Raw genomic sequence first — 26,110 nt, forward strand, 5'->3', positions numbered from 1 at the left:
AACTAAAACTAACTTAAAGAATAGTTTACTGGCTCAAGCCAGATGACGATGACCCAAAGTGTCTTGTTCACCACAGCCGAGTTTAAGCAGCAAACGTACTGCATTTATAAATGTTGAATCAGTCCAGTTATTAAGGCCTACAATTCCTTTTTTAGAAAAAAACCTATCTTGGGCTAAATTGCTGCTTCTTTGGGAAATGTTTACCGATGGATGCTATTTCTTTTATAGGTAAGCCGTGATTGTTTGAACTGACGCCTGTTTCATTTCTCAATCTGTATCGCGGGCATGTCTGATGGTGTGATTAGCTCCAGGCAACTAGCCTTTAAGAATGCTGGAAAGAGCGCGGACGTAAGTGCTGATATAATGTTGAGCGTTCCTTAGGAAATGCGTCGCCGTCGACAGGAGGGTCAGGTGGAGTTGCGCAAAACAAAGCGGGATGAGTGTCTTCAAAAGAAGAGGAACATTCCCGCCGATGTTTCTGCAGAAGCTGAGGTGGAAGTTGTTGAAAAACCACCGCTACTAAATCTACCTGATATTGTTGAGAACGCAAACAGTGAGGACCCAGCTGTTCGTCTTCTCGTCGTGCAGTCTGCTCGGAAGTTGTTATCTAGTGACAGACACCCACCAATTGACGAGCTCATTAATTGCAATGTACTCCCAATGCTTGTCAGCTGTTTGGATTCCGAGAAGTAAGCACTGCCTTTTTAGGGATTATCCTACCTTCGCTTTCGCGTCTTATTTTAGTATTTGCTGTTGGTCATTTTCATATTTAAAGAATGTGAGCTGGAGCCAAAGTTGTGGAAGCGGATTTAAACTTCATCTAGTATTTTAAAGCATAATTGCTGCACATCTTCATTATACTTTGTTGCCTTCTTCCTACAGCCCGACCTTGCAGTTTGAAGCCGCTTGGGCATTGACGAATATTGCATCTGGGAACTCTAAGCAGACCGCTGCTGTTGTCCAGGCAGGAGCTGTGCCATATTTTTTGAAACTCCTATCATCTCCACATATGAATGTTTCTGAGCAGGCCGTTTGGGCACTGGGCAATATTATTGGTGATGGTCCGCAACTTCGCGACTTGGTCATCGAACAGGGCTTAATAAAGCCGTTGTTGAGTCTTTTGACACCGAACATTTCCATTACATTCTTGCGGAATATAACTTGGGTTATGGTTAATCTGTGCCGAAATAAGAATCCTCCGCCGCCGGTTGGTACTATTCAAGAGTTGTTGCCAGCTTTGCTGTATCTGATTACCAACACCGCCGATAGTGTAGGTTTTCTCTTCACTTTCGTTTGCTAAAATGCTAGTTTTGTTTTGGTTATTGTGCGGTATCTTGTTTGTGATTTAGCAAATTTTGGTTGACACTGTCTGGGCTATATCCTATTTGACTGACGGTGGGAACTATCTTATCAGCATGGTAATTAACGCTGAAATTGTACCTCATCTTGTGCCGCTCTTGTCCCATCCAAACTTTAAAGTGCAGACAGCGGCTCTGCGCGCGGTTGGTAATATAGTGACTGGCACAGACCAACAAACCCAAGTTGTTCTGGACTGTGGCGCGCTGAGCCACTTTCCTCAGCTATTGAATCATCCAAAAGAGAAAATAAACAAGGAAGCTGTCTGGTTCCTCTCTAATATTACCGCCGGCGATCAGAGTCAAGTTCAGGCTGTTATTGATCATAATCTGGTGCCACTTATTATTGGGCACTTGGCCAATAGTGAATTCCTCACTCAAAAGGAGGCCGCGTGGGCCATTTCAAATCTGACAATTAACGGAAATGAGCAGCAGGTAGGTGTCTACTTTTTTATCTTTGAGTTGCATTTTTGTCATTAATGGTGGCTTCTTTCGTTAGGTGCGTTACCTTATATCGCAAGACGTGATTCCTCCTCTCTGTAAATTGCTCTCCTCACGAGATTCTCAAGTGGTTCAAGTAGTCCTTGATGGAATACTGAATATTATTAAAATGGCTGGAAGCATGCTGGAGGACGTCATCAGCTCTATTGAATCATGTGGTGGATTAAATCTCATCGAAGATTTGCAGCAAAATGTGAACCCTTCCATATTCAAGTCTGCATACAATATACTTGAAATGCTCTATGGTTCTGTAAGTTACTTCCTGTGCTACTTTTACGTCTTAATAGAGGATAATACGGGTATTTTTTTTCTAGAACTACGATGAAACTGTTGCGGCTGACGAAGAATTTGAAGCAGTTAATACGGGTAACGGAAATAATCCTCCACCCGCCGATGGCAATGAGGAGACATTCACATTTGCGGCTGAAACGGATAACATGCTTTTCGACTTCTAGTTTCAAACACGTCATGATCAATTCATCCAGTAATACCAATTCACCAAGTCCACATAAGTGCATGGAAATGCCACAGTCTACTCGAAATTATCACTGGCACTTGTTTGCTGTCTGTCTGAGATTGTCTGTGAGCTGCTTGGTCCATTTCCTGTTATCATCCGCAAGTCTTACTCAACTGAATTCGCTCAACTCTGTAATTTACCGGGCCGCGGAGGTTTGTGCCTATGCGACTTCATATCCAAGACATACATTCCCTTTTTTGCCGTTGGCCAAGCGTGCGGCTCCCTACTGCCTCGTCCCACTTCTTATCAGCCGAGCCTTCCTTACCTTTTAGAATGCGCGCTTACACCTCAAACTAGCTCCTCGAGAGAAGTGGGAGTCTTACGTTTTATTCGTGCCAGGAACTGCATCGAACTCCAGCCCGTGCCTTTCCTACCTTTTTTGTATCTTCGCTCCACGGCCCACTGCCGACACTGATCACAGCATTTAACATGTTCAATTCTTTTATTTCTACAGTATTTGCTCCAGCGCCAGGCCCGAAATTCGCAGTTTTCCTCCGGTCTATTTTGACATTTTCTCTATTCCTCCTCGAGTTCTTCCGATTTTGTATAATTCTATTATCGCTATGCCGGTTTCTTATTTTTTGGCTTAGCGGTCTCGCTCATTGCCTTGTCTTAAGGGCTTCGGCCACCATTTGTTTTTCCATCGAAACTTGCCTTCATCTGCGTTGCTCTTATCTCGCGCAAAAAGTATCCACAAGTTCAGACAAAGATGGCCTTCTTTCAACGGGAATTGCGAGATGCCATTCGACACGACCTTAGTCTTTCCACGCCTCTCGATGCAGAAATCCGCTCTTAAACATGATTTCTGGTTCTTATTTTCCCTTTAGTCCTCTGTGTTACTAGTATTTTGCTCCTCCTTTACACGGACACCTTGGAACCTGTGATTCACTTTCAGTTTTTTTCGTATTCCCTTTTGCCAATCATCACTTGCATTTCCTTGTATTGTCTCGGTTGCACTCGGAATTGGACTGCTGATCTTCAGAAGGCGGTGTGCTTTTGAAGTTCTTGCTCACCTAATTCTGAGTGAGCTTTCTTCTTTCTCCCTCTTACTCTGAGATGTATTTTGCAAATTTTGGACCGAAGCCTACTTCCCTTAGCCTGTACAGCTTATTTTCTTTACTACGACTACTACAACAGTAACAGCACTTGCAAACACATTGTGGCTCGGGGCCGTCTCGTGGTTGATGCTTCGCAAGAATAGCACCTGCGTCTCCGCATCCTTTCCTACCTTCCCACTTCCCTCGCACTTTTCTGCTTGCCATTTCATCTCTCCACCCACATCTACTCTCCACCATGCTTACACTCCACTATGCGTTTGCGTGTGAACCTCCACCAAGTGTGCATTGTTTGCCTGGAGTTTGTTGGGCTTGTGCTACAGCCTGTCTATGTGGACATATTAAAAGTTAAATTTACATTTACATGCTCATTGTTTTTCCTTTCACATCGCTCATTTTTTTTTGGTCTGAGGCGCACGCTATCCTCATCTACGAATTCATGCACATGTTATATATTCACGAGCGGTGATGCTGAGTAAACAATGTGTTGCCACAATAATGATATCCTTGTCTTGCCGAATCGCGGGCTGGCGTAATCGTCAATCGGGAATTTGTGCCTTTTAGCATCTAGTAATCTTCATTGTACCGCTATCATCCATTGGGTGTGGGCATGCGGAGTCGGTGAGGTGGCGTCAGGTTAATGTCTGAAAGCGGGTCGTATACGCGTAACGCACTTTTGTGTGCGGAATCGGACTGCCAGATTTCAGGGTGCGCTTGACGCGGTTGGGTGTTGCGGCCCTAGGGGGGTAGGTCATTACCCGAATTAAAGTTAAAGGAAGGAGGACGAAATGTGCCTTTGCGGTTGTGCGGTGCTTCAAGTAATGAGTTATTTGCCTGTCCGTTAAAAATTTGGATCAGCATTCATTACTTTCAATTCTCATCACGTTCAGTAGTCAAGTCTAGTCACAAAAAACCACTTCTAAGACAGGGTGCGAGGACAATCATTTATTGGTCATACGGAGGTATAAATACATGCTAAAAACATATAAATGATGACACGATTCCCAGGGGCCGTATTTTACCATAGCCTGAGTTTTACAAAAAAGTGACTCAAGTAGAGCCTTTGGCGGCGCCGGTGGAGGTAGAAGGGAGTGGGTGACACACATCTTGCCGAGTACGTCTGCTCAATGCCCTCTGCCAGTAGAGCACGACAGCTTCGTCGTCCGATGTCAGGCCATAGGTGGAAGCCAAGAGCTGGAAGCACTTCCTCGTGGACTCCTCAACGCTGGAGGACACCTTCTACAAGGGGAAGACCCACTTCAGCTGAGCAATAACTCTCAAGAAGCAAAGTATCGTTACTTACGCAACAAGTCTGGAAGGCGTAGAGAGTACGAGCGTAGTCGATCCAGCGCTGTCGAATGGCGGTCAATGCAAGACTCATGGTGGAGGGTTGTAGGATGACGAGATTGTTCTGCACTGGATCTACCATTCGAAAAACCTCGGTTATTTGACGAGCGAATGTAGAGTTGATGGTCTTCTTGAACACGGGTCCCGAAAATGAGGTCATGGGGGTAGAGGTAGAGGCTGCGGAATTGGCGGAGGGGAGGCCCCAGGGGGAAGATGAGGGACCCTCAGAGAGACTGCTGCTTCGTGACCATGCCAACTCCCAGTTGTCCGGGGGTGTTTCCAGCGCCTGGCCGAAGCTAACTGCAAAGTTGAGCTGAAGAGAATGGACAATCACAACCACTCAGTCTAGTCTTCCAGACATTTCAACTGGTGAGTTCTAGATGGCTATTGTCACATTGAGATTGGTACAACATAAATCAAAGTCTAGCAACAATTTATGCAGCATCGCTCATCGCTGATTGAAAACAAATTGCCTTGTCAGTGATCGTTGAAGTGGGAAGTAATTCTGTCAAAAACGAACTTCCAGTTACCGAATAATGGAAAATGCTATCGTAAAGCATTACCAGTAGCACTAGATACCAATGACGCCCGGCTACGAAAAACCCGCGCACACATCGTAGGCTAGTCTAGACAGCCTCAAAAGTGACAACGTGCAAACATGAGTGGATTGTCTTGGGAACAAAGACGTTCCTACAGAAGACTTCAAGCACTGTATGATACGCTGATGGAATACTTATCAGCTCAGCAATGAAACGCCTGAATACCACAAACGTTTTGGAGATGCCAGTACACCCGTCAGTGACGACGACCTTTGGCAGGGAACCAGCGTATGGAACACAGCCGGTGAGCACAACCAGTCATAAACGCAAACATTTGTAATTTCCAAAACTTGGCGCAGATGCAGCTTTTTGCGGAGCGTCCTAAGATGGCCCGTCTGTACTGACAAATATTTCCATGCCAAAGTTTTCAAGTGCTCAGCTAAAAACTGAAAGATGTAAATGCAGCAGTAGAGGACTAGATAGAAAAACTGTTTTAACTTATTGGTATCAATTCCTTTCTATTTTAAGTGAAGCTCACGTCCCAAATTGTTTCGAACACCTTCCCCAGACAAGACCTTCTTATCCTTTGTGAACTGATCAGAGGCCTTGGCATGTAGACTACATTTTCATTTGATAATACTATGCAATAAAAATTGCACGATCAAACACAAACAGTTTTGCAGACGGAAAAGTTGGTAAGATATTAATGACCTTGCATCACAAAGGAGGGTGATCGTATATTCGATGAAGTGATAAAAGTCAAGACCTATTTAGTCACCCAAAGTTTTGTTAAAACCGCCGCGATTTATTCAAAGAAGCGGACCAAAATGTGACGAATCAAAACTTGGTAGAAGCTACCTTTATCACGTTAGCAAATGTTTTTGACCGGGATGATTCAACATTATTGAAATTTTTTAATCGAGTGATAATATTTACTCATTTCATTGGTGGCACATTTGGGTTGTTGCAATGGTTTTCTGCTGGAATTTTGATAACAAGTGTGTTAGAGGCGTAGAAATGAGCCCGAACTACTAATTTCACCTATAGAAATAGACGCACTGATGATTGAACAATCAGAATTGCCCACCTGGTCGAATTTGGTGTCCGAGCCAGTGGAAGAGGTAGAAGGAGAGGGTGAGCGTTCACCAGTGGTCAATTTCTCTTCTTTGGCAGTGTTGGGCGACATTAAGCTCACCTGGACGATCACGTAGGGTGTCTCTGGAGGACCCAACTTGGACAGGGGAGCACCCACATTGAGGGAGAGGAGGTTGCACTGAGAGGGCGGGTAGTACGTCGCGCTTTCGTTAACCTGAGGAAGAGACCGTGAAAAATGGGGTTTACAGGACACCAGAGAAACCGAAGGCTCTAACATACACATGTAAAGGTAAGCGAAATAAGTTTATGCAGTTTTCCAGAATGCAAACTAAACTACAGAAAGCTTCTTAAACTATTCTTTTTTCTCCGATAAATAATAGTCATCATAAGCTATAATCTTTTAACAATGTAACACAAATTAGCTCTCAATTACACATTTATAAACCGTTTTGTCTCCAAAACCGAAGAAGAAGCCTAGCCACAGCCACTTCCTTTTCTAATTTAACTTCATCCCCCCGTTCTACTATCTACTCCACTTCGTATATGATCGCGTGATTTTCTAACGCAAAAGCCGAGAAAAGATGATAGCTATAATTTAAGGAATCAACATACGATATACCACACCTCCCCCACATACTGCACACAATTTACTAAAAGCGTTTTCAACTTTGAAGTTTAATTTAACTTTAGTTGGAAAGAAAAACAGGCTCAAATCACATCAGGTTCGTTCGGACGATAAAAGATAAAAGACTATGGGGCACAATAAGGAGCATGGATGGACCGACGCATACCTATGCCTCTCGAGTTAGCGGTTTACAATGAAACCGATGTGAATCTTTTTGTCACCTGATTTGTAGCGAAAAATTTGATGACTTGATCTCGTAGAGAAGACTGCTTACACGACGAGACGGCAGTTATGCCCTAGACGGACCCTAATAAGAGAATTATATGAAAAACAAGCGTAAGGAAGTAATGAACTCAACGAATTTGCTCATTGTTTACAGGAAGCGTCATTCAAAAAGCGGCATGCTTTACCGATATATTGAACCGGACGGGATGTTTCACTCTTGCAATTCGGGTACCAATCTGGCATCATGGCTTTGTTTATGATATGTAGACTACCTGTTGATGTTGAATATTCCTTCGCGCAGGCACGCCTTATCATGCCTCGGACACCATGGTAAATCGTGGAATTATCGCTAAATTATATAAGGATCCCAGTAGAAAAGCCAACTGTTTCGTGACTCAGTAAGGTTGCGGTCTTGACCCAAAAGCTGTAGAATCAACACAATTTGTAATTAAAATGCGAAACAACGACACGTCGGAATTCTCTAAGATCTTGTTCATTGAAACGCAATACATGTGAACCAAATTAGGTTCAGTAAAGTTTCAAAAAAAGTAAATGATGATGCTCAATGAACGCCAGGAATTAAGTAGACAAAGTTGTTCGTTTCAAAACACAAAAAAATGCGCCTATAGTGATGGCGAGGACTTTTTTGCCAGATCTTTAAGGAACTCAGTGAACCAAATAGGAATCTGTTGTATCCACATAAATCCTCCAATAGGAATGTGTGCAATCATACATTCACACACTAGGACCGTATCTGAGCGACTGTACACAAAAAGAGGGAAAAGAAGGCAATTGGGTTGGATTGTGCGGGTACAGGCACATATATGTAAACAGGACAATGGCTGCACCGAAGTGGTTTGCAACTGAAACTACACTCGCTGGAGTAAAAAAAATCCGTATTGAATGCTAATTTTAACTAGTTTTCTTGTCTACTATTCATCATAGCCGCTACCATAGTCAAAGTAATCTTCATGTCACGGCAAAACGAGCGTCGAATCTGAGGTACAAAAGGCAATGAAGAAAGGGAGATCTACTAAAAACCGATAGCTAAGTAGAAGTGGGACACAAGTTAGTGTGAGCAAAAAGTTTTGATCACACAATTGGTATTTTAGTCCCAAATTGGGTAGCAATTAGCCCAAAAATGCTTTTGCAGCAATTTATAGAAACGAGACCAAGGACTGACCACCTTTATAAAACAATACTTTTTTTCCGAAGAGAAATGATTTAGGCAATCGAAAAAGAAACCGTAAAATTCGCATTAATGGTTAAAATGAATGAAATTCGTCACACTGTTCCTAGTGTGTGATAATATGATGCAGAAAGTGTAAGGTGGTTGAATATTATACGCAAACATCAAATAGAAACATTTGATAAAGAAATGGCAAGAAGAAAAGCTAATGACACAAAATCCCCCATCTCGCCCAATACTCGGTCATTAGAAATCTATGTACATCTTCCCATTGCACAAATTGACGCCTACTGACGTAAATAATAAGTACTATTTACTCACAAGTCGGACGCATCCCCGAGGCAGGAGACGAGCGAGTGCGGCAGCAGTGAAAGACGCGACTTTGGGTTTTTCCAGCGGATGAAGGATGACCTGATTGCCGATGCCCAGATAGTAGACAAGTCGCAGGAAGTACTCCTCGCCTATGCATTTGTAGAGGTGGGACAGTAATCGCATTTGACTGCAACAGAAATCGACCAACTTAGCCACACACCGATCTGACGATCGACAAATAACGACAAAAGAACAGAGCCTGCTACAGAATGTTAGGTGGGAAAGAAATCGCACACGTACGTAAAGGAAGTCACTAAATTTGACCGAACAGGCGCCGAAATTAGCACTCCAGTTTCAGCAGATGACAGTAGAAAGTAAGACTTCTTATCCAGTACTTATTCAAACTGCCTCTTCTTATCTACCTGATTTAAGTGCAAAGACAAACACACACTTCGTTGAATCCCCTTTCAGCTAACGTGTTAATAAATCACAATTCAAACGAGGTCCACAAAGGGAAAAAAAGTAATCGGAAGGATGGTATAGTGAAAACCGCTTTGCAAAAGAAGAGCACAACAATAACGAAGACACTGCGAGAACACAAGGACGGTGTCCAATGAAAGGGAGCAACACACAGAAGCAGTTTGACTGAGCACTAGCAAAAAGAAACCAAAATAAGTTTGTGCAGTTTTACGGAATAAAAATTAAAAAAGCTCCAGAGAGCCTCTAAAACTAACCTTATTTTCTCCGAAATGATCATCATTACAAACTCCAATCCTTGAACTACGCGATCCAAGTTAGTATTCAATTACATTTTTGTAAAGTGTTTTGTCTCCAGAAGCCACGAATAAAGTTAGCCACAGCCACCTTCCTTCTCTACCTCAACTTTGCGCGTATGTTATTAAGCGATTGTCTAGCACAAGTGCCAAGAGAAAATGACAGCTAACATATGACATACAACGCCCCCCGCTCCCCCACCCCACCCCCCACATTCTGCACACATCTTGCAAGACCTTCAGCAACCTGGAGGCTGAGTTTAAGTTCAATTCGAAGGGACAAACAAATCCAAATCACATCAGGTTCGTTTGGACGGCACTGTGTGATATAAGTCCCAAAACAATGGATAAGAGGCGGTAAAACATAACAACGAGCCCAGATAGACCAACGCATGTCTATGCCCCTCAAGGCATGTAATCGACCAAATTTTACGATTTCGTGCAAAGTGATCAATGCAGCAAGGTACATTGAAATCGACGCGAATTTTTTGGTAGCCCAATAAAGTGAACGCATTGTACACATTAGTATGGGCCAAGGAGTTCAAGGAAAGGACAGTTAGTTAAGAAGTGTGCATAATTTAGTCTTTTGTCGCTCAGATATGATATTTACAGTACTTTTATAAACCTGTTTCCCAATGAATTGGCTCGTTGGCTACTTGAGGCTTGTCACAATTCAACTTGGCACTGCCGACTTTCAGTTTCCTCTTATCCGATTCAAATTTAGGGCCAAGATCTCGTCTCAGAGTATCCCGCTTAGGTCTACAATAGTTACTTATTGAATAAAACCGTTTCTTCCATTGATTTAAAGTCAAGACTTTCAATTAATACTTCTCCATTCGACCGTTTTACTCAAAAAATAGAAAACAAGATTACACATTTGGATGAGTAGGGGCACGAATTGATTGAAGAGGGGACTTGACTAGCACCACCCCAAGCTCCCACTTGCCAGAAGTACAAGTCCGCTTGTCGCCCATTTGAAGGCATAACAAAGCGACTCAACCACAAAGCTGCCTGTAACAGAACGATATTTATCATAATTTTGCAAGTAGCCACACATAAGCTCTTTAGACTTCTAATTGTATGGTACTCTATCCTTTCCATTGCTATCAACAGTTCATTGGCGCTTCAGCATGTAAGAAAGTTGCAACTGGACTAATAAGTCTCACCTCCTCTTCGGGTAGGGCGTGGGGGCTCTAAACCTTGCCTAGACAAATTAGAGCAGTGAAAACTTTGAGGGCAACATCAATTGGAAATATGCTTGTCGCTAGGATCTAGTGAGAAATAACAAGGAATTGAATTTCTTTCTTCAACGATCGAGACATTTGAGTACGACCCTTTTGGGAGGCGTATTGGCCTTGAATCAATGATCTCACAAGGTTGGAAACGTTAATGATAAACTGAAAAAAATGGTGTGGGAAACAAGAGTGAAGAATATTACATAAGTGAGATCATGCTCTACAAAAGTCCATAAGGGAAAGACGCAGTATATCGTTGCGATCGAAATGACAAAAAGTTAGATTAAACTACAAGGAAGACAGATTGCGCAAGTGTCTTTTGTCAATGATTATGACAAGGAAAAAATGGTGCCCACGAAAGATATGAAAATGATGCATGCTTATTTTAAATGCAAGATTCTGAATGCTTTTAAGCATGTTTGTAAAAAAAAAAACAATTGGAGAGAAAGACTTAGACAAGACGACGATTCACCTCGAAGAATATCAAATAAATTTTGAATAAATGTTAATTCTCGCGGCAAACTTAAACCAGCTTATTTAAAAGGGTGCGAATTATGGCAATGGTGCTTGAAGAAGAGGAGAGGGACAGGATGGAAGCGCTTGACCTCAAAAATCACAAGCGCTAAAACAATACGCAACCTTCCCTGCTAATGTCCTGTGCAAATTTGATGGATTGAGGTCCGACTTCAACGGTACTCAACGGTGCAATTACAATGCCTAAAATACATACTAAGTGCTTACGAGCTAAGGTATACGGTAATCAAGGTGAGAATAGGATGAATTTACTCCGCTTTAATCTTTGAAGGACTACGTCTGTGGCTTACATTGCAATAAAGGCTAGGCTTGTAACAGCAAACGATACAAGATTAACCATCAGTTTGTGGAAACACCTTTAACTGACATTTGCCATCACAAGTGATCAGAGGGCAGAGGGGAGGTCAGCAAAATCGTGGCTTACACCAAAGGGTTAAAATAGGTGACTAGATAAATGTGCACTAAAATGCCACATAACGAGAGTGCCCGAGTTGATCCTAATAGGCAAAAAAGTATTCATCAAAAGAAAAGCATGTACATCAATTTACCTGAAGGCATGCCTGAACAAAAAAAGGTTAATTTTTAGATCAAAAGCAATAAGGTATCGTTAATTTCAAAGAATGAAACAAAAAAACATTTAAAACGTGAGAAGCGTAAAAAGACATCCAATCACACTGAAATGCCTGAAAGCAGGTGTCATTTTGGAAATAAGGCTATCTTTGTAGTAATCAAACATGGAAAACTCGAGGGACTGAAATATGTAATTGACGGGATCTGGGTCAACTTCCCCAGACGCTTCAACGTCAAAATAATGGACCAATAATCATAAGTGGCAAGCAGGATAAGTGGCTGTGGTGTCATCAAAAAATAGAAAAAGCAGAATAAAATATCAGCACTCAAAACAGAAGCCAGTAGCAGAAAGGCCATCTAGCTAGGCTGGGAAAGAGAAAAAAACGGGATCACTTTCAACTTTAAGGCAGAGTCCGAGCGCTGAGACGTCTATAGGGTGTAAAGGGGGATGGGAGATATGCATGAGGTATCCCATGAGCTAAAGCGCGGATCAATAATCAAGAAGCCAACTGAGGAGAGTGAAAGGCACAAATTTAAATGAGCCTACTCATACCTCCATTTCGATCTCAATGAAAAAAGGGAAAACAGAATTTCAAGGACCGCAATGGTAGAAGTGGGAGGGGGGGAAAGTAAACTTAAGCTTATTCGTGCATTCGGTTTGACTTAAGTGTCAAAGAAAAAGTCAATACCCGACTAAAGTCAAACCGACAATTTTAGTTTAACACCCTTAAAAAGGATATCAATGTGGCAGCACTAATGGTAAGAATGGGTGAACAGTGTGTCCTATTGCTATTAGCCGACACTCATGTCATACATGCATGGACCAGTGTACATTGGCAAGGTGTCTTGTAAACAAGGGTGTAAAACTCGAACCCACAGAGATCTACTTCGATAAACTGAAAGCTTCAAACACATTACAGTAGAGTAATGGGAAGCCCAACAACAAGGAAGCCATTTCACAATAGGAAATAAGAGTCAGAGACGACCCTTGGAGTAGTGGTTTCTAGACTGCAGGCCAACAGTTAGTCCTAGGAATCACTAGCTCGTGGAATTTTGGGCTTCTGCAGACTCTCCCAGGAAATTTTATCCGAAAAGAAGTATTTTTCCATGAAGAAGCTGCTTTCAAGCATTAGTTTAACACTAGAAGTGCATAAATTCAGCAGCAAAAGACCGCATGTGATAATGAATGTAATTTTCACCCATTAAAAATTGTTTTCTCTTACAACAAGCCTACAGGTCTTAGTTTGACTTGAATACCTTCATGGTATGGTGTCTTCATTTCCAATGACAGTATAAACTAACTAAAAGGCCAGCTGACTAGAAGGAAGGCCTGATAGTTAGTAAGATTCTACAGCTTCGGAATCAAATCAGGAATAGGCGAAGTATTTGGGGAGGAATGGATAGAAGAAAATAAGCTTGAAGCAACTTACACAGCCGTCTCGACCTCAGGAGTGCCATCAGTCCAGCCAAGCTCGGAGCCCAGCGTGAGGGTGGTGGGATCGATGGTGTTGATGGCGCCCGAGGTTCCGCTCACTGCCGCATGACCAGAGCTGCCACTGAGGCCCAGCAGGAGACCATTCTTGCGCTCTTCCGCGAACACCTCATCCTCGTTCACGGGGGCACTCTTAAGGTCCACTGGGGTCCAGTTGCGACCCGCTACTCGCAGCAGCCACGTGAACCAAGCGTGCACGCGGTAGTACACCTGGAGGAGAGTGAAGTATCCATAAGGCATTCAGCAGCATTATCTCGAGCCTTAAAAGGAAGTAAACTCTTCGATTGACCGTTAGCGGCCGATACCGGTGGTCTAAAGTAACAATGAGTGCCTGAACTAAAGGCGTATGAATTTTTGTAAAGTACACAGAGGAAGACATAAAATAGGTAGAGTTGATCGCATTTGGGGATAAAAAACTGGTTGGTGTGTCAAGTGTGCAATGGTCTCGAAAAAAAATTTAAGCAAAATAAGAATCATGCCAACATTTAACACCAATTACCTAAAATATTAAATCGAACACTTGGTCTGTTAAGACCATGCAGCTTTTGTGATCACCCAAACAAGGGGTGAAGCATAATTGTTTACGAAGGGCTTGCACTGATCCATGAAGGTAATACCCGCCATGCGGCCTTAACTCATTTTTTCAAGAACTGAAAACGGGGGAAAAGAACACAATACACAAGTATCCAAACGTAAAGAGGGGCTGTGATTTCGTATGATGAGCACCTGTTCGACAAGGATCCATCGAGTAAAAACCAGTGATAAATAAATATCCGCTAATTCGTAACATCCATGAGCACTGAAGGTGTGAAGAATATAGGATCGACAACAAAAGCATCGCTAATGTTAAAAAAGCAACATATACTCAAAATCCGATGATAATCTTGAGCATCAAAAAACTAGATTCAACCAAATTTGATTCTAGCTTTTTAGGGATTTAGGGGAAGGAAAGTGTACGCTAAAACTTGTCAATTGGGGAGAGATACTGCATTTTTCTATTCTAAGAAAAAAAGAATTCATAACTGGTTTTCTCAATCAGTTGATGCTACGCCTGGATGCTAGTAATCTATCACCTTATTCTTAAGGATAGAGATTTCATAGAAAACGTAAGACAAAACTATATCCACCAGCTTCTCAGTTAACCTCCTATCATGTAGATAAGGTGGTTTAGGATGCGATGTCGGCATTTAAATAGGAAAAAAAATGAAAGGGAACCGCAAAAACTGGAACTAAATAATGGCATTGGACAAAAAATGAGCCCAGTCAAATATGGGTAGAATATGCAAATGTGATGTGTGGCAACCGCCTGATTTTATCAAATAATTCACTTAGGGCTTTTTAAGAAATTTAGCCCGGTGATTTGGCAGCTACCAAACCATACCGAATGAACTACGGGAAGGAGTCACACAGCTTCCTGAAATAAATTTATAGATAGACCAACAGAAAACGTAAAAGTCACAAGGATAATGCTTGAGGATGCAACTAAACTTGAACAAAAAACTTGAATTTTGTGGCGAAGGTAGATTTACTTCAAAAAGGCTTCTCCATGTAATTTTACACTACTGGTATACTTAAGGTGGCAAGACATCAAAGGGATTTAAAAAAGACGATACTAGATTGAACGCTTTGCTAGAGAATGACAAAATTTAGAAGTAAAAGTGAAAAATATCAAGAGTTTTGGAGAAATCACCCCCAAGCCTGACAGTACTAGTTAAGCCAAGTCACTTCGAGCTCTGCTTGACAATGCAGATCACTCAAATTAGCCAGCGACATTGATAGGTTGAGGCACAAGGAAGGGCCTTCATGACTGCCCGAATTAATGGGGTACATGGTAAATTCACAAATTTGATTGTACGGAAGTTTGACACATTGGGAGATCTAAATAAATTCATTTTGAATGACAGGGCTTTCACAGAAGAGACAAAAAGAAGTCGAAAGTGTACGTTTCTAAGTCAATGAAGGATGTTCATGAATTAGCAGGCAGAAAAGCATGAGAAACCGGTGTGATAATAGATATAAGAGAGCAAGGCCACTAAATTGAACACGTGACTACAAAAAAATTTAACTTTGCTAACACTTTAGCTGAATTAGCTTTATTTGATTTTTCATAGGAATCACGGAAGACGAAATTGAATCTATCAATTTGTCAATTACCAATGGATAGCGGTGTAATAATTTTGAAAAGAGCTTTTTATGACAGTCTAAAGTGAGAAAAAAAACAACGCGGGTGGTAAATAAACTAAAAGGCATAAGCACAGCCAAACACCCAATTGTGAAGATATTTTACATCACTAATCTGCCTACTCGAAACAGGCGAGCATCGGCAGGACCAGAAATTTGCTCATTCCATTACACAATGGATAACAAGTTTCAGATGGAAAATATTGATAGTCACGACAAGAATCATACAGAATTACTCGTGAAACGCTTAGATGATGCAATGCTATCACAGCTTTAACCTGGATTCACCCGGTTTTTCAAAGCGATAGAAGTTGATAGAACAAACAAAAACAGGCGTCTCGTTTCTCAAGGTTGGGTAGGGAATATCCGTCAGATACTGAACAATCTGATTACCAAATTCAGCAAAAAAGGACTCATTAATAAATTAATAATTGCTAGTTGATGGCATTCAAAGCCGTCAAAATTACAGCCGAATCTCAAGAGGACACAAGGTTCAGAACGATGTGTTTCAACCACAAAAGTTAATCTTCTGAATGCTACAGATCTCAAACTCCAATCATAGCCTCGGTTAATAGATGAAATAGCGCCTTTAAGCAACAAGCTAGTAGATTAAGATCAAGAATCAACCCGCATCTGAGTGTGCTAATACCAGCATAAAATATGTATGAGAAGAGAAACACACGTACAAACGCAACGTACAACACAATTATCCTCCAGCACCTCAAAAACACTAGTCAAAGCGATAGAATACCCACCCTCCTCTTGAAGCATAAGCCAAATTTATCAAATGGATCAAACAGCAAAATCAAGTGAAAATGGAGGCACACCCGTAGAAATGAATTATGAAGCCAATAAAACAATCACTTAAAGCAAAAAGAAGAATAGAATGACCCTCAAATCAGCCTACCGACGAATATTGAAACCAACTAGTTATGTGCGGATTAGTGGATCAGAACACAGCAAAGCATCGCAGGTGTGTCAGCATTCAAAAAATATGCAAACATTCTTTTTCACCGGAGCATGAGACATTCTCTTAATAAGCTAATGGGCGGAGTAAAAACAAACATGGAAGATCAAGAAATCGACAAAATTGGAATCCGCTCTACGAATAACACTCCGCATCTTAGGGCAAGTTCATAGGGAAACAGGAAAATAGAGGCAGCGCAACTGTCAGATCACAGCAATTAATCAGTAAGTGGCATTTGTAGTTAAGCAAAACTCTCAATGACAAAGTAGAGCGTATACAGAGCAGGGTAGAGGAGGAGGCGCAAAAGAGATAAAGTGAACAATTCGTCCCGCGTCGTGACATTTGCATTTCACTTTTGACAAGGCAGCGCGTCCCTAGGTGCAAGGCACAGGTTGAATAGTACGCCAAATTTCTCAACCATGCGAGATAAGTCATATACCCTGATTTGGATGACCTTCAAACACTCAGCAAGCGCTGTGGTTGTGTTGCTAATAAAAAGGACCCAAAATCTCGAGTTGAAATTAGAGACGCATTGGAGTCTAGGCTACAGGTTTCACGGCCCCTTAAAAGTCATTGGAGCTGAAAAGTAACGGCACCTAATAACTTCATGATAATAGGTGTCAATTCATTGACAGAAATCTTAAAAGGGTAGGCAATAAAACAATAAATTGAAGGGAGACGCAAATGAAGCATGGGGTCAATTTAAGAATAGTTGAGACAAGACAATTCTTTCATTTCGATGGATCACTAAGTGTACCTCTCGCACTCATATGCAAGTTGGTGGATTTCACTAAATTTTAGAAAAGTTTCACGGTTGCCGTCTTTGAAACCAAACAAATATCCAGCATGATCAAAGAACTAACTGCTCTCAGAGTTTAAATACGTGTTTGTAACAGACAGGATGTAACCCAAAATATGCCTCAACAGCTGAAATTTCAGAGAACGAAGCGATAGCCGAATTGCATTTCCACAATGCATTTAAAAGACACGAAATAATGACCAACTAACTGGGAGTGTAGATAGTTGTTCGAACTGCACCACACAATATGAAAACAGAGTAACAGTCAAATCACACTCCAACGTGAACAAAGAGCACATGCATCCAAACAACGGCAATCACTGGTAACTGATGAAGCAGAAGGGTAAACTCCCCGTGGGTCAACGAATATGAGAACCGGATTTCCACGAACAGTAAATAACAGCAGAGAGGAAGCATGCTTTTACATAGCGGTAGGCCCACCTGCTCATCTTTCGTAAGTTCAGCGAGAGATCGAACTTCAAACTCAGTAATGCGCATGCCCCTGAGTTTCCTAGTGTTTGCCTGGCTGGAGAGGGAGAGAGCAGAGCCCGCAGCTACTGCCTGACTGGAGAGAAGAGCAGGCGCACCACGACTCGGTGGAGTGGTTGAAGTATTGTGGTGCGCCAACGAGGAGGAAGGTGGTGGGGTGCGACAGAGGCGCAACGGGTTGGCACCCACCGGGGGTGTTGCTGAACGTGCCGCCGCTGCCGCTGCCATCGCTGTCGTGGACGCCGCCGTCGTCGATGAGGCGCCCGACGCAGTCTCTTCCTCATAGACTCGGTTCGCGGCCTCCTGCAGACGCTTCGCCATTGTCTGGAAACTCTTCACCTGTGACAGTAGACAGCGGCGTTGGAGCACCAGTCTTGGCAATATTGACTTAGTGTAGTCCAATGGCGCATAAGTGTATACAATTTAGCCACTAGCTCTATTTTACAACTACAAAGCTAGTTCTACACGTTTTAAGATGCAACTCGGTCATCAAATAGGCGATAGCGCTGGCGTAGTCGATCCAAGAAGATTGTGACAAGAAGACACGAGACCTACTTAACGGCGCTTTCAGACAACTATTTCTACGAAGAGCAATCTTGTTTAGTCTTGGGTGCTATTTTCCAAATGGGTCCCACTCCAAAGCAGTTTATGTAGTGAAGGGCGCAACATTTAGAAATCTCAAATAAATTTATTGTGGGTACTACAACCAATGTAACAAGCAACATTTTCGCCATGAGAAAAATTGGCACAATTTCCGTCTTACGTAACAGCCGGAGCAGAATATGGGCTCGTTAAGTCTCGCAATTCAGCTACAACGCTGGTGACATGGCGCTATTCTCATGCACAATTTCTGTGATAACCCTTCTTTATGTTTGTAGTACAGCTCTACGCAAATTTTTATGGCTTACGGCATCATTAAGAGTGATTAAGAAGGTGTGCTCTCTTCACATACTCAAATGAACTGAATACAGGAACTTACCACAAAAGGCCAAAGGTTGAGCAGAAAAACCTGGTTCCAGGAGATGAGTAGGAAGCTGTATTTGACCTGAAAGCCTCGAGCCATTGAGTCCTTGACAAAGAAGTTGTAACTTATCACATGTCGGTTGACATCATCGCCGAAATACACGGGGCCTTCGCGACCCGGAATAACCTACACGATGAAGGTCAACCGGCGAAATACACGCTACTTAAATGACGAAGTAAAAAGAAAAAAATTCAGAGGGCACCTCGCAGGAGAGACTACGCATGCAGGCTGTGCGAACGGCTTTGAGGAGTTCCACGTCGCTGGGGAACTGAGTGGAGACGTAGTCGGTCTTAGCGGAGAAGTCATGACTCACGAATCCAATTTCGTCACGCGTTATAATGGAACACGCACGACAGGATGCGGAGGATTGCGTCCGAGGGGTGGTGTCCTGCACAGCTCCCGTCGACTGAGGCGGAGCGGTTGAGGTGATAAGATCGGCTGTGAGAAGTAGGATGAAGGAAGAACCGAAAGTGAAAGAAGATTTTGACGACAACAACACTACTGACTAAACAGTGACGAAGAGCCGCCATTACAGCACTTTCTGGCACGTCAAGACAGGTCGCAGACTATAGAGAGGGGAGGGAAGGTATCGATATGCTAAAAGAAATCGTCATCTACAGTGACGGTGGGAAGTCGCTGCCTTTGAAAGGTAGGCGACGAAGGGAAAATCATTTTGTTGCAGTCTAGCATTGCAAGGTTCAAACATACGATGAGGAGGGGATCCTCAAGTGGCCCAAATCTAAACACAATCTAGTACAGCAAGGTAGAACATTGAGCTACGAAAGGAGTAAAAAGCAAGAACAAAGAGCTACTGACTTATCCGCCTGGAAATGAGCCTGTGATACTGCTCTTGATCTAAGGCACAACAAAAAGTAATAAGTGAGATGCATAATAAACTTACCACAGCTAGGTGGAAAGCGAAGAGACTGGATTGGGATCGAAGCGTTATGAGGAAAAAAGCAGATAAAAGATGGAAGAAACAAACGGAAATCAATGCTGGCCGTCCTAGGTGAGACTTCACATTTCATTTAAATGCTCTAATCATTTGGATGCTCTGGGAGGACAGAATAAGTTATGTCCAGAGGCGACTTACAGAAGAGGTTGTGTGTCAACTGTTCAGCCGGCCAGACGGTGCCCTCATGGGAGGCAGAGGTGGAAGCGACGTGAAAGCTACCGCAGCTGGAAGAGGCATGCGGTGTGCCCGCCGAGATCTTGCGTGACGGCACCATCGGTATGACCAGCTGACGCAGGGGCTGAGTGCACATTATGATGGCGGGCCCGTGGGTCTCGCAGAAGTGGCAGAGCACAACCACGGCGTCCATCGGGAGAGACAACAGCTAGCTATGATGAACCCAAAAATCGACAAAACCCTAAGTTAAATTATACTTTGGTCGTATGCTGATCATGCTCAGTACGTATGATACTTTGAACAGGATGACCACAGGAACTATCTACAAATCAGTCGGAAGGTTTTATTATTTACGCAAATAAGTCGCGTCATCTAACAGAAACGCAATTAATGCGTGTAGGGTATAGTGATATGCGATCTTACCTACCGCGACTAAAACAAATCCGTGGGTTAAAAAGATCATATCGATGGGTCTCGCTGACAGTTTGGAAAGGGCACGAACTCGAACCTCGGCTTCCTTTGTGACTGCAGTGCAAAGATAACTTACTGCTACCCATTACAACGTAGTCTTTTTGAAGTTCGAAAGATCTGAATACAATCACTGCACGATGGTGGCAAAGTGGGAGAATCGGACAGGAACGTCAATAATGGAGCGTGATGTACGAAAAAAAGTGGAAAAACATAAGAAGTGAAGCTTCAAATTTACTTAGGTGCCACTAAGCTTGGTGGATTATTGGCATCTAGTGTTTTATGATGACTATTCTTAGTTTCTGCAAATTCACGCAGTTACTTTTTGGGAAAACCTGTTTAGGTTCACGGTTATCGCATTGTTGGGGCGCTTTTATCCGCGATCCCTTAAAAAATCATAAAATGTCGATCAAGATCTCGAGTTATGCGTATCCCAGCAAGTCCTGATAAATTCACGGATCGCGTTGAACAATGGATTAAGAAAATTATTGTGAACCTCATGTTTTAACCCTTTGGAATGAACATGGGTAATGATCGGGGCCAACACATAGCAATTTGTGCACGAAATGACGGCAGAGCACGACTTCACTATTTTAACAACATTGAATCCTTCAAGATAAATTGACAAAGAAACCAGATGGACAGATCTAATCGTAGAAAATGAGAAAAAATTCCAGAATTCCAGATAAAAACGTAGGAAAAAGGAGGACCAAAAACAATAATGACAGTTTGGTGGCGCAACGCTGGCAAAAAATGTCTGTTAAGACCATGGTCAGTTGGCTACAGTAGATACAATTATGCTGCAGACAGTTGCAGGAGATAAAGTTATGGGTAGCAGACATGGCTAGACGAAGTCAATAGGGAGCAACTAGCTATTCCTCTTGTAATTAAGTAAGAGGCAACTCGTCGCACAAACAACCCCACTTGAACTACGGAAGTCGCGTCCCGTTACCCACTCCATTTAGCAGACTTTGCAAAAACCAATCTTCATTACATCCTCCGGAGGGAACTATACAAGCAAGTCGTTAGGAATCACATTGCTTTATTATCGAATTCCACGCCGTATAATTCCAGATACATTAGTAGTTCCTTTCGGAGAAAAAGTAGCGATTTTTAGTGCACTTGCGCCATGATAGAGCAAAGTCCTGACTCGTAACGAGGAAATAATTCCAAGCAACACACAGACATACGGCATGGTGCAGATAAAGAGAAATACGATATCGAAAGTTCAAGTAATCCACCGCTCTTCAATGCAAAACTTGTGAAGAAATTAAGTTGACCGAGACCATTTATATATGTGAAATAATACCGCACAACTTTCGCCATCTGTGACTCGAAAATACAGTGACTTTGAAGTATGGTGCCTATTATGTCTTTCAATGCAAAAACAGGCAGTAAGAAACATGATGTCGTAAATATTACTAAAGCTTGCAATATCGTTTTTTCTCACAGTGCAGAACATATGACTATTCAACACAGGGGAATCATACACCAATATAAGTAGTGCATTTTGTGACGGCATGCATATAAAAGTAACAGAAGAGAAGGAGTTGTCATAACTGCATTGCACTTATGTCATGCAAAGCGCCAAAAGTTCGAGCCATAAAGGTGTTGTACATAGCCAAACAAAGGGGTAAGTGAAGGAAGAAAGCAAACATTCATGTGGCAAGGCGACCGACCACCAACCTTGACAAACCGGACCGTACCATCCGCTTTACAAATCAACCAATTAAAACTATTTATCGCTCGCCAGTAGCAAATTTATTTAAAAAGAAGCTGGTAAAACAAGTATTAGAATTTAATGCTGAATTTTAGAGGTGTGTTTTTCACTTATTTTGGTTTATCATATTGATGAATTTGGAACCGAACCTCATAATACTAGAAGTTAATCTGGCTTACTAGGTTCGTAAATCAACCTTTAAAATACAAAATTTTAGTGTCTGAGTTTTATTTTGCTGTGTCTTTTTATCTAAGTTTAGAATACGGGACTTTGTACAAAAATATGTTCTACCTTTCTTATTTTAGTGATATGCATGCCTATATTAGCTTCACATCACGTATTGATTACACTTGATTTCTCATAATTTGCAGTTTTGAACTTATTGGGCCGTCATGAAGCCATTAATGCCAGATTGCTTTGCATTTCTCATTATTTCGAGGGTTTCCCTAACAGTAAATTTTATACTTGAAAGTAAAATGATTGTGATCGCAAGTGATTTTTAATTAAGAATTTTACTTTAAATTTATTAACAGCATTAAAGCGATGTGATTTAAGAAATCAAGTGTGTACACTCACTTAGGAGATGCTTAATTTTATTGCTTAAGTTTATAGGTGTAGCGTTCCGGGACTTTCTTAAAGAACAAAGAAGCCATTACACCTGGGCAGAATATGTATTGCCAACATAGGTTGCGGCTTGGGACTACAAGCATGGTCCAGAGGCCAGACCACTCGATAAAAGTATAATGGCGGTGCACCTAAGCGGCTCCTTTACTAAAGCCGAGAGGTAAACAAGCATCTAACCTTTTTGCAGTAGGGGCTTAGGTGCGTAAGTGCGGGCTTACAAGCAATTAATTGTAGGCTACTAGATGTGGATTCCCCAAACCGTGAGCAATCAGTCATTATCAACAAAAAAGCACAGCGTTTTTTTAAGTTGTATGTTTTCCTGTGCATCGTAAAGGGATTGCGATATTTTGACTGATTGATGATTGGATTTACTAGCTGATTCGCAGTCGCAAAATTTAACATGAACTAACGTCCTTGTAAAATTTCCTTTCACACTGGATTGCTTAGGAGAAGAAGGAATTCAAATTAGTCTTTTTATTCTGCACTATAATGGCTTAAATCTATTCTAGGTTAGGAGACTCGAAACAGTCACTTCACCTTGTGTGAGTAACCATGACTATCGTCGGGGTCCTTAGGAGTGCAATTTACCTCGAACGGAGTTGAGTCGAAGCGTCATCAAAAGCATTCGAGTGGCCTCAGCACTGATGCAACCAGTACAACAAGCTTCAAGTCTTCGTATTAGAGATAATCAACCAGTTCGCCCTTTAAATTGTGGGTCAGCGAAATTTAACCGTAATATACCACTTATGGTAATCACCAACGAATCTGGTGTTTTAACTTGTCAAATTCTTGTGCTGTATCGTCCACACGTAAGGGTAAATTAAATTTGTATTTCAAATTGTCAAACTCGATGGCAACCTAGGCAAAAGGAAGCGTTGTTAGATTTTAATGACAACAAACATTTGTAGTGATTATTTATGCCTAAGTTGTTCTATGAGAATTTATACATCCTCCATTGATACGAGGTCTTCGAAAATGGCTTAAAGTGAAGTAAAATTACCCATTGTAATGCTTGAATAGTTTATTGACCTCTGACTTTGGCTACTCGAGCATTTGACTCCCTGCAGATTGTACTTCCGCTCTGCGGCCTGGCCTCCAGACATGCCAGTATCTTCAGCTCTTCTCCACACCAGTAATGTATCCTCTACTATGCTGCTGTGACTTCCTACGACTTCGGAGAGGTCTCGGGGCGCTACACCCGCAATTTTGAAATAAGGTCTTTCCTAGACCGGATGAAATTCTGACAAACAACTTTGAAAGCGTACCAACACTACAAGACTACATGCAGGTTCGGCAACAATTCAGGACCCTTTTCTTCAAGTTACATCATAACAGCTCAAAACATTTTCACCTATAGCAAAAATACTGGGCATAAATGTTTTCGCCTAGGTAATCAAGTCTGCACGAAACGTGCGCTTTTAAAGAATTTTTTCAGTTTACTCATCTAATTCATGATTGGTCCCTCCAAGTGCTTCAAAACGCGGCACAGGCGCACAGGAGGCTCTAGGGTGTGATGGTCACCCAGTGACTTGGTGAGGAGGTGAAGGAGAATCATAGATTTACGGTTCACCGATTGGTGCTCCAAAAGCGGGTATACTTTATTAAGTGCCAACCACAGGAATCAGTAAAAGAGGCATTTTACCGCTCTACCGCACACCACCAGGTAAGCGAAACTGATTTTGCTAACAGAATAAATGTGTTGTAACTAAATCCTTAAAAAGGTTAGTTGAGGGTGGATTGCAGCGTTCTAAATTGCAATTTACTTTTTTGGTGATAAGTACATGCAGCAGCTAGAACGTTTAATGCAGTCTCAATAGAGGCAATCTTGATGCAAGTTTAGAGTGCTGGTAAAAAGGAAAGACGGTTCGCTTAAAAATAAAAGAAGACAAATAGTAAAGTTGGCAACCCTTTTTTAGAAATGAGCGTTTCTGCGAAAACCTCGAAACCGAAAACTCCGGCAAAGCAGTAAGCTCGGTTTTTTGTCTATTTGATAAAAATTTGCCAAAGGCGATTGCATTTTGGAGAAGAGTGCAGTTACTTTTGATGCATTTACGGTGGGAGAACTGCCTTATCATAAAACTCGTAAGCGGGGGTGTTTGATACTTTCAGATAAATTTGGGTAGATCCGGGTTTGGTTACGCTTAAAATCAGGAATGGAGTCAAGTGTGGCAATAATCAAAGGGCACTTGAAGAAAAATGGCAATCTCAACTACACAGCCGTCGGGTTTTAGGGTTTCCCTTGAATGCTACAGCACAAGTAATCATAGCAACAGAGCAGCGTTAAAATTAAAACAAATGAAGTAATAAAATTGGTAGTAATAAATACAGATGTGGGACTTTAATAGAAGACTAATGAGCTACTGGAAATCGCAAGCTAAGTCCCTTATTTGATGTAATTTTCCACTTTAAATTCCTCTTGCCTATCTTTATGCTGCTTTCTTAACACATTAATAAAACACATTTACTAATAAAGTAAACATAATTTCAGTTTGAGCTGACAAATAAAGACAATCCAAATCGTATAGAATGAGCCAAAAGCATTCACGAAACGCGTGGGTGTGAATGCAAGGCATGCGTTGACAAGCCCATTGTTTAGGATTTCTAAGCACATTACCATCTGTTACTATAGACCAGATGTCAAGGAGGTGGCACTGGAAACCTTCCAGTCGATGGACGTGGATAAATCGGGCAAGGTGAGCTTCGCCGAGTTCAAAAAAGCCATGGAGAAGAGAGGAGGGCAGAAGTTGTCGATGACTGCGTTGAGGGCATTTTTCGACTCATTTGATAAAGACAAAGATGGAGAGCTAAGCCTCGAGGAAATTGAGAACCTCGTACTTTAAACAGTTCTTCTGAGCAATTCAAACATGACAAAGATCTAATATACAATTGCTCATTTTATATTCCTATTTTCCTCAACGTGTAATTAATTGAATAAATTAATTTGACAGTTAACAAGGTAGAAATTTAAAGACACATTGTAAAGTGTCTTAAGAGTAGTGATGGTTTACTAGCAAACAGAAATGAGAACTGTGGATTCACTGATTGTGGAGGACAAAACAATAACGGAATGAGACAAATAACACCATTTCACTCATTATTATTGCCCATAAAAGTAGCACATGACCAGTGTCTATGTGCATATAACCCCCAAGGAATCAGAACAAAAGTTTTACGCGAAACCCGTTTGTGAGTTTTATCGACTTAAGAAAAAAAGGAAAATTATGTCAGATTTAAAAGGTTGTTTTAAGATAAAAATAACTGGCTTCGGTTATAAAAGCACAATCATACCTATTTTGAAAAGGTAGCAACGATGGTGCAGGAAAACAGTGTTTGACTTAACAGGAC

At 41.8% G+C, this 26,110-nt stretch overlaps 3 protein-coding genes across 3 annotated transcripts; 2 read left to right on the top strand and 1 right to left on the bottom strand. All coding sequences in view use genetic code 11, as the record gives it.

Annotated features, from left to right (window-relative positions):
• Nucleotides 1-285: 285 nt before the first annotated feature.
• On the top strand, nucleotides 286-2,311 carry EGR_01111 (Importin subunit alpha-3; the record flags this gene model as incomplete). The annotated part of the gene is made up of 6 exons (XM_024490360.1): nucleotides 286-348; nucleotides 382-689; nucleotides 883-1,270; nucleotides 1,350-1,790; nucleotides 1,855-2,106; nucleotides 2,171-2,311. The coding sequence occupies 6 exons, from the start codon at nucleotides 286-288 to the stop codon at nucleotides 2,309-2,311; spliced, it is 1,593 nt and encodes a 530-aa protein (XP_024355179.1).
• A 2,167-nt stretch (nucleotides 2,312-4,478) lies between these two features.
• EGR_01112 (Folliculin) lies at nucleotides 4,479-20,146 on the bottom strand (the record flags this gene model as incomplete). The annotated part of the gene is made up of 9 exons (XM_024490361.1): nucleotides 4,479-4,667; nucleotides 4,732-5,088; nucleotides 6,402-6,623; nucleotides 8,770-8,947; nucleotides 13,303-13,574; nucleotides 17,753-18,139; nucleotides 18,780-18,950; nucleotides 19,027-19,262; nucleotides 19,918-20,146. The coding sequence occupies 9 exons, from the start codon at nucleotides 20,144-20,146 to the stop codon at nucleotides 4,479-4,481; spliced, it is 2,241 nt and encodes a 746-aa protein (XP_024355180.1).
• Nucleotides 20,147-24,683: 4,537 nt separating this feature from the next.
• On the top strand, nucleotides 24,684-25,605 carry EGR_01113 (hypothetical protein; the record flags this gene model as incomplete). Its single annotated transcript, XM_024490362.1, has 2 exons — nucleotides 24,684-24,730; nucleotides 25,395-25,605. The coding sequence occupies 2 exons, from the start codon at nucleotides 24,684-24,686 to the stop codon at nucleotides 25,603-25,605; spliced, it is 258 nt and encodes an 85-aa protein (XP_024355181.1).
• Between the last annotated feature and the right edge of the window lie 505 nt (nucleotides 25,606-26,110).

This window comes from Echinococcus granulosus (genome assembly GCF_000524195.1).
Source record: "Echinococcus granulosus chromosome Unknown EG_S00004, whole genome shotgun sequence".
Lineage (NCBI taxonomy): Eukaryota > Metazoa > Platyhelminthes > Cestoda > Cyclophyllidea > Taeniidae > Echinococcus > Echinococcus granulosus.